We start from the raw sequence: 12,034 nt of genomic DNA, 5'->3' as shown, positions 1-12,034 counted from the left end.
TGTCAATTGTACAGCAGGAATGGAACATTAATCACAGAGGATAGATGTTGTGGTGGCAGCTGCAGAGAAGTACTTGGGCATACAAGATTTTACTGCAAAATAGTTACCAGACGTTTTGAACTATAGTGTCCCGTCCTCCCAGGCTGCAGGCCTGGAGTAGGATCAGATAGGGCCAAAGTAGTGGAATAGTGGTGAGGTTGTAATGGGTGCAGGGATAGTTGGTAGGGCAATTTTTTCACAAAGTGTAATGAATTCATACTACAGAATAGTAGGCTGATGCACAGTCAATACTGTAGGTGGCAGCAGAAGATTTTTTTTTTACCTTTATTTAACAAGGCAAGTCAGTTAAGAACAAATTTGTATTTACAATGACGGCCTACCAAAAGGCAAAAAACCTCCTGCGGGAATGGGGGCTGGGATAAAAAAAAATTATATTGAACAAAACACACATCACGACAAGAGTTACTCCACAAAACTACATAAAGAGAAACCTAAGACAACAACATAGCATGGCAGCAACACATGACAACACAGCATGGTAGCAACACAACATGGCAGCAACACAAGATAGTAGCAGCACAAAACATGGTACAAATATTATTGAGCACAGACAACAGCACAAAGCAAGAAGGTAGAAATAACAATACATCACGCGAAGCAGCCACAACTGTCAGTAAGAGTGTCCATGATTAAGTCTTTGAATGAAGAGATGGAGATAAAACTGTCCAGTTTAAGTGTTTTTTGCAGCTCGTTCCAGTCGCTAGCTGCAGCGAACTGAAAAGAGAATCGACCCAGGGATGTGTGTACTTTGGGGACCTTTAACAGAATGTGACTGGCAGAACAGGTGTTGTATGTGGAGGATGAGGGCTGCAGTAGGTATCTCAGATAGGGGGGAGTGAGGCATACGTTTTTTTAAATAAATAAGCATCAACCAGTGGGTCTTGCGACAGGTATACAGAGATGACCAGTTTACAGAGGAGTATAGAGTGCAGTGATGTGTCCTATAAGGATCATTGGTGGCAAATCTGAAGGCCGAATGGTAAAGAACATCCAGCCGCTCGAGAGCACTTTTACCTGCCGATCTATAAATTACGTTGCTGTAATCTAGCATAGGTAGGATGGTCATCTGAATCAGGGTTAGTTTGGCAGCTGGGTTGAAAGAGGAGCGATTACGTTAGAGGAAACCAAGTCTAGATTTAACCTTAGCCTGCAGCTTTGATATGTGCTGAGGGAAGGAAAGTGTACCCTCTAGCCATACTCCCAAATACTTGCATGAGGTGACGACCTCAAGCTCTGAACCTTCAGAGGTAGTAATCACACCGGTGGGGAGAGGGACATTCTTCTTACCAAACCACATGACCTTTGTCTTGGAGGTGTTCAGAACCAGGTTAAGGGCATAAAAAGCTTGTTGGACACTAAGAAAGCTTTGTTGTAGCGTTTAACACAAAACCCGGAGAAGGGCCAGCTGAGTATAAGACTGTATCATATGAATATAAATGGATAAGAGAGCGTCCTACTGCCTGAGCTGTTGTTTATGTAAATTGAGAAGAGCGTGGGGACTAGGATCGAGCCTTGAGGTACTTCCTTGGTGACAGGCAGAGGCTGAGACAGCAGATGTTCTGACTATACACTGCACTCTTTCAGAGAGGTAATTAGCAAACCAGCCCAGACACCTCAGAGAATCCAATACTCCTTAGCCGGCCCACAAGAATGGAATGGTCTACCGTATCAAAAGCTTTGGCCAAGTCAATAAAAATAGCAGCACCAGATTGCATACCAGAGAATACTAGACATCAAGAAAGCCAGTCAGTTGATTATTGAGAAGTTTTTCCAACACTTTTGATAATTAGGGCAAAATAAATAAATAAAATATAATAACAATAATAAGAGGGTGATTGCAGCAGAAATACTTTTGAGGAGATGAGAAACTCCATTGGAATCGTATTTACGCCCGTCGTGTGTAAATTTGCCCATACGTTGTCAATTGGCCGCGCGGTGCATTCTGGGTGATTCCCGGACAGGGAGATCGCTCCATCAAGGAGTAAATGGAAGTTATTTGGGCGTTAGCTCAAAAAAACAACATTAGCATGACTTACGTGAACAAGAGGTACAACGTTACAAACCTTTTCCGATATATGTGATAATGAACTTGTTCTCTGCAATATCGTATAGCTTTGAAATCGTGACATTGCGTTCTTTCGAAGAAAATAAGCACGTTTTTCGACTCATACCCTGGCTTTTAGAAGGGATTGCTTGACGATTAGTTTAGCAACCGCGTGACACAGCATGAAAACGTGAACGCGATTGGTCAACAGTCTGCTGGGCGGAGCGTTATGTTTCTCCATTCATTTCCCGCAGGGATTCTTATCTCTTCCTTTAATTAAGAAATATAAATGCAATTCAAGAGGCTTTATTGGCATGGGTTATATGTTAACATTGCCAAAGCAAGTGAAATTGATAAACAAAAGTGAAATAAACAAAGTGAACAGTAAATATTACACTCACACAAGTTCCAAAAGAATAAAGAAATGTCATATGTCATATTATGTCTATATACAGTGTTGTAATATCTCTGATTGCAGAGTTGTAACAATATCTATTGGTTGCAGTTAGAGAGCAGTGACGTGAGCGGTACAGCTGATCGGGCGATAACGGGGCACTGAGGCAGATGAGCAGTCAGCTCAGCTCGTTCGCCTGGGATGTTTTTTGTGATGTTACCAAGACAAAGATACACAACTACAGAGGTAAATGTAACCAAAAGTCACAACTAATAGTCATTAATGCCGTTATGCTGCCGCGTGATGTTACGTTTGGGGAACATGGTTCACGTTCGCTATTTTAGCTGGTCAATTGTTGCAGTGGGCAACATTAGCTGGCGATTCTGTGATCGTTTATCAGGCCTTTCTGATCCGACAGTACGTTTGAATCGGACTTGTTTAGATATACGGGTAGTTTATATAATAAATTAAGCTGATAGAATAGGCACAGAGTTTCTAAACCCAGAGACGCAACATCGCGAGACTTCCTGGAACGCTTGTCAACCAGACCGGGGTTTGAGAAGTTAAAAAATATATATCATTAGCTGTTAATTTTCGCAATCTAAAGGCACAACCTCGATTGGAGCCAATGTCTTAAGTAGTTGAACATGTTATTACTCCAACCTCGTGAAAGTCACACCTTTGTGTTGATGGCGTGCGCATGCGCAGTTCGGCGCTAGACGACCGTTTGACCCGATGACTTATTTCTGCGCATGAGTTTAGCTAACCAACATCGCCACGACATATTCGATATTTGGTGGATATTGATTTTCTCATCAATACCTATTGAACCAAGCATGTCATTGCTATGAAGATGGTATATTCTGAATCAGGGGTGGATGGAGAGAAATCATCACCTTTTTATTTACTTTTATTGTTATTTTTAAATAATACGATTTTGGATTTCAATCTTCAATACCTCTTACACCTAGTGTGCCATGACCATTATTGTAAAAATGTATTAGGAAAAAAATGTGTCCATCCTTCCCGGATTCAGAATATATAATTTTAATAGTCAGGGCACGCTTTGTGTAAGAGCTATTGAAGATTGAAAACCAATGAAAATCAAAATACATTTTAACAACAACAAAAAAGTGGTGGATTTTTGTTACTCGTCCAATGACTCCGAATATATCATTTGAATAGTCATGGCACGCTTTGTGTAAGTGCTATTGAAGCTTGAAAGCAAATAAAAAATAAATACATTTCAACAACAACAAAAGACGGTGGATTTTTTGTCCACTCCCTCACTCAGAATATATCATTTGAATTGTCGTGGCACGCTTGGTGTAAGAGATGTTACATTGAAAGCTATATATATATATATATAAAATACATTTTAAAAAGTGTGGATTTTCTCCATCCATCCAATACAGAATATACCATCTTCATAGTCATCGCATGCTTTGACGAGAGAACCTTATATCCAATACAAACTAGTTTTACCTCCGTACTTCACGGATGACGCAAAGCATGTGAAATAGGGCGTAATGATGACGCTAGGTCCGTGCACTCATTTCGCTGTGTAGGACCTTGCGGGGCCTCATCTTTTCAATGTGTGAACAATGTATGTATAGGAATTGCCGTAGTTCCGCTGATAGGACGAGACCCCTCGCATGAAGTAAGTTTCTATCTATGGGCATTACTTGCAACTGTAGCCGCTGCAAGAGCGAGTGGCCGTTTGATTTCCGGGCCGGCGACGTAATTCATGGCAAACAACGGTAGGATAAATATAGCCAGCTGAATGTAGCCAATATAATACTATTTGAAAACTTTTCTGTGTCATCATTTGGGGATTTTAAATTGTAACCAATCACGGACGCACCAGTAGAGGATGTAGGAGAGTCCGCAGTTCTCCAAGGAAGAACAATCTCCTGCTACCCACCACTTCGCACTTGTCTTGCTCGCTAGCTAGCATCTGTCACTACTATTTGGTTACACAACCATCTCCTATGCAAAACAGTAACACGTGTCTCAGCGTGGTGTAAAAAATCCGTGTTTACCTCAGCAAAACAACACAGAAAACTATGGATATGTAATCGACAGAATAGTCTCAAGTAAGTTAGTTAGCTAAGGTTAGATCTATTTTGAGAGACGATTATCAGGATGAGAGACATTTTATACAGCTGAAAACGGCTAGCTAACGCCGACCATATCGAAAAGGGTTACGCAATCGGGACAGTTTGTGCAGACACGAATGTGATGTTCTTGCATTACGAAGTCAAGATGTGTTTGTCTTACAGAAAAGAGGATGAAAAGAACATGATTAGCACCGATGGCCTCTCTAAATGCGAGGCGACACGGCGCAAGACGGGGAAAAGGCCACTGGGGGAGATGCTGCACCTTCTGTCCGCTGTCATTGTCTGGCTTGTGACGGGGACAACCATCTCCAGTCTTAACAAATGGATATTTGCAGTGTACAACTTCAGGTACCCCTTACTGCTATCGGCCCTGCACATGTTGACAGCAATAGTGGTGGACTTTTGGCTTATTAAACTTCGAATGCTCCAGCACAAAGGCGGTGTTGACAAGCATAAGGACCTTACCAACAGCGCCAAATGGAAGGTGTTTCTATTGAGCTTGACATTTTGTGCCAGCATTGCGTTTGGCAACGTGGGTCTGAACTATGTCCAGCTGTCATTTGCCCAAATCATCTACACCACCACGCCAATCTTCACCCTGGCGATTTCCACCCTTATCTTGGGCAAGCAGCATCACATCCTCAAATACACGGCCATGATGCCCATCTGTCTGGGAGCCTCGTTCAGCATCATGGGCGAGGTCCAGTATGACCAGACCGGTTGCTTCTTCGTGTTCGCTGCGACAATGTTGAGAGGTGTCAAAACCATCCAGCAAAGTGAGTAAAGTCCCAGCTGCTACCTTTTTATTATGCTTTTATAATAGTTATTATGTTGCATTTCTGATGGGTGTTGACACATTGTCTGTATAACTGGGGTAGGCCTAAGCAATTAACGTATGGGTGTTATGTTGGAATAAATCAGAATGTCCCTGTGTACTTCAAGAGAGTGGAAAATAATGCCCCTAACTGAAATACTCTATCAGTGTAGTTTTGGTGTTCCCTTCAATCCTATGTTCATATTAAACTTCCCACACTGCAGTTAGGGTTGGAACATTTCACTGATGCTCTGAGTCACTCCTCAAGTGACACACCCAGTCTAGCTAGAGATGTTGTGTTGCCTGTTGCTAAGGAAACTTTCAAAACTACTGACAAGAGTTTACCCATGGAAAACGTATCAAAAAGGACTAGTCCCTGCCTGGTAAACCGGTTCGAGCCTATGTTTCCTCTAATTCTTTTCACCACTGAGCAAATTTCAGGTCTGCTGAGTGCGAACTTTCTGTGCAACTTCTGGCTCACGTTTACTGTGAACACTGAGTCTGTACTCGCTTTAAGTTAGTTTTAACGGTGGTCAAGTAGTCTACTGTGGCTATTTGATCATAATGTAGGCCTACCATCAAAAACTATGGAGACATTAACATTTTAACATGGAAATAGCTGTTCTATCATTCATCCTACAGTAGCAACCAATGTGTGGTGTTCAATGTAGGCCTACATTCCATGAGACTTTTGAAGAAAAAAACATGCACGGCTTGACATTAACCTGTTTATCCACTTGTCCTTCAGACAAGGAGGTGACTGAAAATGTTGTTGTGGTGTTTGATGCAAGAAACTACTTTACAAAATAAAATGTATAATTATTCCCATATAACTGCCCCTTTAGGACAAAAAAATATATATTTACCTGACTGGCTTTTCAAGGATGTCTAGAAATGTACAAGTTTGGTGCTCTTGTAGGAACCAATCACTCTCCCATTGCTGCCTACAAATTATCTATAACTGGGCTAATAACTTACTAACTAGCAAAGGATAGAACAACAGTTAAGGATATATGTAACAGTTCAGTAAGGGCACCTCCTCCCAGCTGCCCACTGCACTGAGGCTAGGAAACACTGTCACCACCGATAAATCCACGATAATTGAGAATTTCATTAAGCAATTCTCTGGCCATGCTTTCCACCTGGCTACCCCTACCCCGGTCAACAGCCCTGCACCCCCCACAACAACTTGCCCCCCCCCCATTTCTCCTTCACCAAATCCATATAGCTGATGTTTGTCGTGGAGAATCGTTACAAAATAGAACACTTACAAGAACTTGTGAATTCAATATAGGCTTTTAATACAAACATATCAGAAGCCTAGATGGTCTGCGGAACACACCCTTTTCCAGAGCACTGGCTCTGTATTTATACACATACAACATATGAGTCCATCCCACATGCAAATGAAGTTACTTCCCTCAGTCCATCTGCCACTTTTATCTTTCAATCTGTGCTTCCTGCTTGTTCACGCCCAATAACGCTCATATATGCTTTCAGTTAAGTTATAATGGTGGCAGGACCTCTTCATATCCCAAAAATAATACATGCCCATCTTATCCTATGGGCCCCTTATGTTTAGCTTGGTGTGTTCTTTGGTATGTCTGTCCTTATTAGGACTAGTAGACTATGTCTCTTCTCTTCATGTCCTAAAAATATATGTCCTATGTCTATAGTCCATCTGTTGGTCATTTTGCTGACCCCCTCCTTTGTGTGTCCCTCTGACCTTGGTATGTCCAGCTGTCCTGTCCTCATGGCCTTACTTTGGTTTCCTGTCCTATACAATAGACAATGCATTTTTCCCTAAACATTTATGCATTTTATAGCTTTGGCCATTACGTCTGTTATTTCTTGGTTTCCTGTTTTTACCAGAATGGCAAATGCACTCTATCTTCCTCTTGTGGTCTAATGTACACCTTTGCTCTACAGTATTATGTTTGTCCCTATATGTACAGCTTGCTCCCACATGTTCTGAAAGAGTGGCAAAATCTGGACCCCTGTAAATCAGCCGGGCTTGACAATCTGGGCCCTCTCTTTCTAAAATGCCCCTATTACTAGCATGTTCAACCTCTTTCGTATCATCTGAGATCCCTAAAGATTGGAAAGCTGCCGCGGTTATCCCCCTCTTCAAAGGGAGAGATACTCTAGACCCAAACTGCTACAGACCTATATCTATCCTACCCTGCCTTTTCTAAGGTCTTCAAAAGCCAAGTTAACAAACAGATCACTGACCATTTCGAATCCCACCGTACCATCTCCGCTATGCAATCTGGTTTCCGAGCTGGTCATGGGTGCACCTCAGCCACGCTCAAGGTCCTAAACGATATCATAACCGCCATCGATAAGAGACGATACTGTGCAGCTTTATTCATCAACCTGGCCAAGGCTTTCAACTCTGTCAATCACTACATTCTTATCACCAGACTCAACTGCCTTGGTTTCTCAAATGACTGCCTCGCCTGGTTCATCTACTTCTCAGACAGAGTTCAGTGTGTCAAATCAGAGGGCCTGTAGTCCGGACCTCTGGCAGTCTCTATGGGGGTGCCACAGGGTTCAATTCTCGGGCCGACTCACTTCTCTGTATACATCAATAATGTCGCTCTTGCTGCTGGTGATTCTCTGATCCACCTCTATGCAGACGACACCATTCTGGATACTTCTGGCCCTTCTTTGGACACTGTGTTAACTAACCTCCAGACGAGCTTCAATGCCATACAACTCTCCTTCCGTGGCCTCCAACTGCTCTTAAATGCAAGTAAAACTAAATGCATGCTCTTCAACCTATCACTGCCCACGCCTTGCCGCCCGTCCAGTATCACTACTCTGGAAGGTTCTGACTTATATATGTGGACCACTACAAATACCTAGGTGTCTGGTTAGACTGTAAACTCTCCTTTCAGACTCACGTTAAGCATCTCCAATCCAAAATCAAATCTAAAATTGGCTTCCTATTTCGCAACAAAGCATCCTTCACTCATGCTGCCAAACATACCCTCGTAAAACTGATTATTCTACCAATCCTTGACTTCGGCAATGTAATTTACAAAATAGCCTCCAACACTCTTCTCAGCAAAGTAGATGTAGTCTATCACAGTGCCATCCGTTTTGTCACCAAAGCCCCATATACTACCCACCACTGTGACCTGTATGCTCTTGTTGGCTGGGCCTCGCTTCATATTAATCGCCAAACCCACTGGCTCCAGGTCATCTAGAAGTCTTTGCTAGGTAAAGCCCTGCCTTATCTCAGCTCACTGGTCACCAAAGCAGCACCCACCGGTAGCACACACTCCTGCAGGTATATTTATCTTGTCACCCCCAAAGTCAATTCCCCCTTTGGCTGCCCTTCCTTCCAGTTTTCTGCTGCCAATGACTGGAACGAACTGCAAAATCGCTGAAGCTGGAGACTCATATCTCCCTCACTAACTTTAAGCACCAACTGTCAGAGCAGCTCACAGATCACTGCACCTGTACACAGCCCATCTGTAAATAGCCCATCCAACGAACTCATCCCCATAATGTATCTCTACTTGCACATTCATCTTCTGCACATATCACTCCAGTGTTCAATTGCTATATTGTAATTATTTCGCCACTATGGCCTATTTATTGCCTCAACTCTCTTATCCTACCTCATTTGCACACACTGTATATATATATATATAAATATATATACTTTTTTTTCTATTGTATTATTGACTGTATGTTTGTTTATTCCATGTGTAACTAACTCTGTGTTGCTGTCTGTGTTGCTTTGCTTTATCTTGGCCAGGTCGCAGTTGTAAATGAGAACTTGTTCTCAACTAGCCTACCTGGTTAAATAAAGGTGAAATGAATAAAAAACTTAAAAGTGAATGGCACAGATCTATATATGGTAATGGTCTGTTTTGGATATAGGCCTACTACAGCTCTGATTGCTTATGGTGCACCTGTCTGTGTAGAATACGGGCCTGAGTGGTGCCTGTCAATGCAATAGAGTCCTACTCCGATGCATTCTGCCTACAACAAAATCTCTTGCATAGTTATTTTTGCATGCTAAGTACTGCATAGTTCATTTTGTATTGGCCTGTTGCATTGAAAGTGGCTAGTATTGCATTGATTCGATCCCAATTCCCACAGTAAAGTGAAACGTTGATAGTGTTAACAGGGGAAACTCTAGCTTCTCTCCGCGCGCTTATTTCTTCTGTGCGCAGTCCTGGGTGTGCGCAGTCCTAGCTGCACACACCCTCGCAGGCCCGCAACTTAGAGGGAACATTGGTTGGAGCACTCAAAAAAACCAGGCAGAGAGCTCCAACCTGTTTACCGTAATTAAGTCCTATCACTACATTACACACTGTCAAGCGCAGAATGTCCATCCACTTATGAATACCGAACGTAGGTAAGGAATCGTGGATGTGTTCTGTTTCCCCTAGGAATTGATGTCAGCTGGAGGTTTATGTTGGCTTAAGTGGTGTCCTAGTTAAAATCATCTGACCAATGTGTCATTTGAATCCTGGTTCTGTATTTGACCAGTATGAACTTGTTCATATATTTGCTGTTGACCTACTTGTTTTGTCAGTGTACAGCGTGTACTGTACAGAGCTGTAATGATAATGAGCTTGCTAGTCTCATGATGTCAAATCCACTCCCGAGTTAACAAACCTTTGACATTTTGATGTTCTGAACATGGCAGATGTGGCAGACTTTGCATTTGACCACTGCGTGTTAAGCCTACTTTTGTGTGTGTGTTCTGTCTCCTATGTAGGTTATATTTAAATGGTTTTCTTTGTGTGTGTCTCTCTCAGGTATCTTGCTCCAGGAGGAGAAGATCAACTCTGTGTTCCTGCTCTACCTGATGTCCATCCCCAGTTTCTGCATCCTGGCCGTAGCTGCTCTGGCCCTGGAGAACTGGGCCGTGCTAGAGTCTCCAATGCATTATGACCACAACTTGTGGCTCTTCATCCTGCTCAGCTGCCTGGGCTCTGTCATGTACAACCTGGCCAGCTGCTGCGTTATAACCCTCACCTCCGCCGTCACCCTGCACATCCTCGGCAACCTGAGCGTGGTGGGCAACCTGCTGCTCTCCCAGCTGCTGTTCGGCAACGAGATGTCAGCGCTCAGCTGCGTCGGCGTGGCACTCACACTCTCCGGCATGCTCATCTACCAGAACTCTGAATTTATCTCAGACTACATGGACGCACGGCGAGACAAAGCCAGGGCGCTCATTCGTGGGAGGGAGGAGGACATCGCTGGCCCATCACAACCCCCCCAAGACCAGCAGGGGAGCAGGGATGCCGATGGCAAGCGAGAGGACAAGATAGACTGAGAGAGAAGGAGGATAGGAGTTGGACTGTTTACAGCAACCCTGTCCTTCGGGGTTAGTTAAGTCAGGTGGTTCTGTGGAGAGGATCAGGAGATGGGCTTCAACCTTATGAGGTCATAGTTGATGATGACATGAGTGACAGAACTTGTTTGTTGGGTCGTTTTTACCTCTTCACTGTGCCAATGTATTTATTTCTGCCATGGTCTCATAGAATGAGAAGTCAGTCTAGGCCAGCTGACAAAAAAATCTGATGCCTTTATGAAAGTGACAGTTGAGTTTTCACTGTTCTAATACCCATACGTGCACACATCCTGGTATATGCATGCATGAGCACACAATGTGATATATCTCATGAGGTGTCGCTCTCACTACTCCACTGTGAAAATGTTCAACATGAGTGAGTGCTCAATGGGATGTTGGGAGGGAAGGACTAGGAACACCTCCTATAGATGGACACAAATAAAAAATAAAAATAAGCATGGTACTGTTACCTATCCTTCCCCTGGTCTTGTATCAGTGTGAATGAGGTTTCCTGGCAGCTTTTTATGTGGTGGATCTTAATATGGGGGATGTAGCATTTGTTCTAGTGCTATAGCTTTTGTCTAGATGACGTTTACAATGGCGGAGACATGCAAGCTAACAGGGTCGGCATATCATTTCTGTTGGCTGTTTGTAGGCATGGAGGTCAGTGAGCCACACTGTTAATCTACTGCATGGTGAAGCGCAGATCTGAGGCAAGCACTTTGTCCTGCTCAGCGACCTCTTATTGCATTTCCTCTTAATAAAAGGAACCTATTATAATCAGTTTAATAACCTCCAACCTGAACAGCAGTTCTCACTGCAGAAAACCTCTATTATTAGGCCCATTCACTCTAAGGAGTCTCACTCATCTTTAGTACAGTTCTTTTCTTCTGGGAGAGATCATAAAAAGGATTTCATGATCCTCCTTCCTGCCACTCCTGGGCCGAACAGAAATGTCTACTCTGCCAGGTTTCATGTCTCCACTCAGAGGGTGCCTCTATTTTTAACCTTTTACGTTTAGTCTCCCTTAACCTTTGCTGGACAGTGTTATTGTAACTCCCATTACAATACATTTTAATATTTATTAAGACATTGTAGTTGTATTGTTTATTTTTCTTCTGCTTTTTGAATTGGGTAAGGGACATTGCTGTTTATGGGTCTTAGAAAGGACAAAGGATGTTTTTGTTTTGCCATTTACATTTAAAAAAATATGTAATTGAGGTTTAAAAGCACTTACGGTATCTTGTCTATAGCAGGGTTTCCCAAGGTTGGTCCCCCCCCT

The 12,034-nt window shown here is 42.9% G+C and overlaps 1 protein-coding gene across 3 annotated transcripts; it reads left to right on the top strand.

Annotated features, from left to right (window-relative positions):
- The first annotated feature begins 2,608 nt into the window (after nt 1–2,608).
- LOC139388580 (solute carrier family 35 member E4-like) lies at nt 2,609–11,837 on the top strand. Of its 3 annotated transcripts, none has more exons than XM_071135329.1 (3): nt 2,609–2,744; nt 4,781–5,394; nt 10,214–11,837. In XM_071135329.1, the coding sequence occupies exons 2-3, from the start codon at nt 4,800–4,802 to the stop codon at nt 10,732–10,734; spliced, it is 1,116 nt and encodes a 371-aa protein (XP_070991430.1). In that variant the 5' UTR covers nt 2,609–2,744; nt 4,781–4,799; the 3' UTR covers nt 10,735–11,837. The 3 variants fall into 3 exon arrangements, with proteins under 3 accessions (XP_070991430.1, XP_070991428.1, XP_070991429.1); XM_071135327.1 differs by lacking the exon at nt 2,609–2,744 and adding an exon at nt 3,980–4,258 and having other exon boundaries at nt 10,214–11,204; XM_071135328.1 differs by lacking the exon at nt 2,609–2,744 and adding an exon at nt 4,065–4,158 and having other exon boundaries at nt 10,214–11,204.
- The last annotated feature ends 197 nt before the right edge of the window (nt 11,838–12,034 follow it).

Source organism: Oncorhynchus clarkii, chromosome 29 (genome assembly GCF_045791955.1).
Source record: "Oncorhynchus clarkii lewisi isolate Uvic-CL-2024 chromosome 29, UVic_Ocla_1.0, whole genome shotgun sequence".
NCBI classification, from domain to species: domain Eukaryota; kingdom Metazoa; phylum Chordata; class Actinopteri; order Salmoniformes; family Salmonidae; genus Oncorhynchus; species Oncorhynchus clarkii.
The sequence above is the reverse complement of the archived record's forward strand: the minus strand, read 5'-3'. Positions and strand labels throughout refer to the sequence as shown.

Coding starts and splice junctions, on each gene's coding strand:
- LOC139388580 (XM_071135327.1), top strand. CDS start 4,173: ATGGGCATTACTTGCAACTGTAGCCGCTGCAAGAGCGAGTGGCCGTTT. Junction 4,259..4,780: donor GTAATTCATGGCAAACAACG/GTAGGATAAATA, acceptor TTTGTCTTACAG/AAAAGAGGATGAAAAGAACA. Junction 5,395..10,213: donor TGTCAAAACCATCCAGCAAA/GTGAGTAAAGTC, acceptor TGTCTCTCTCAG/GTATCTTGCTCCAGGAGGAG.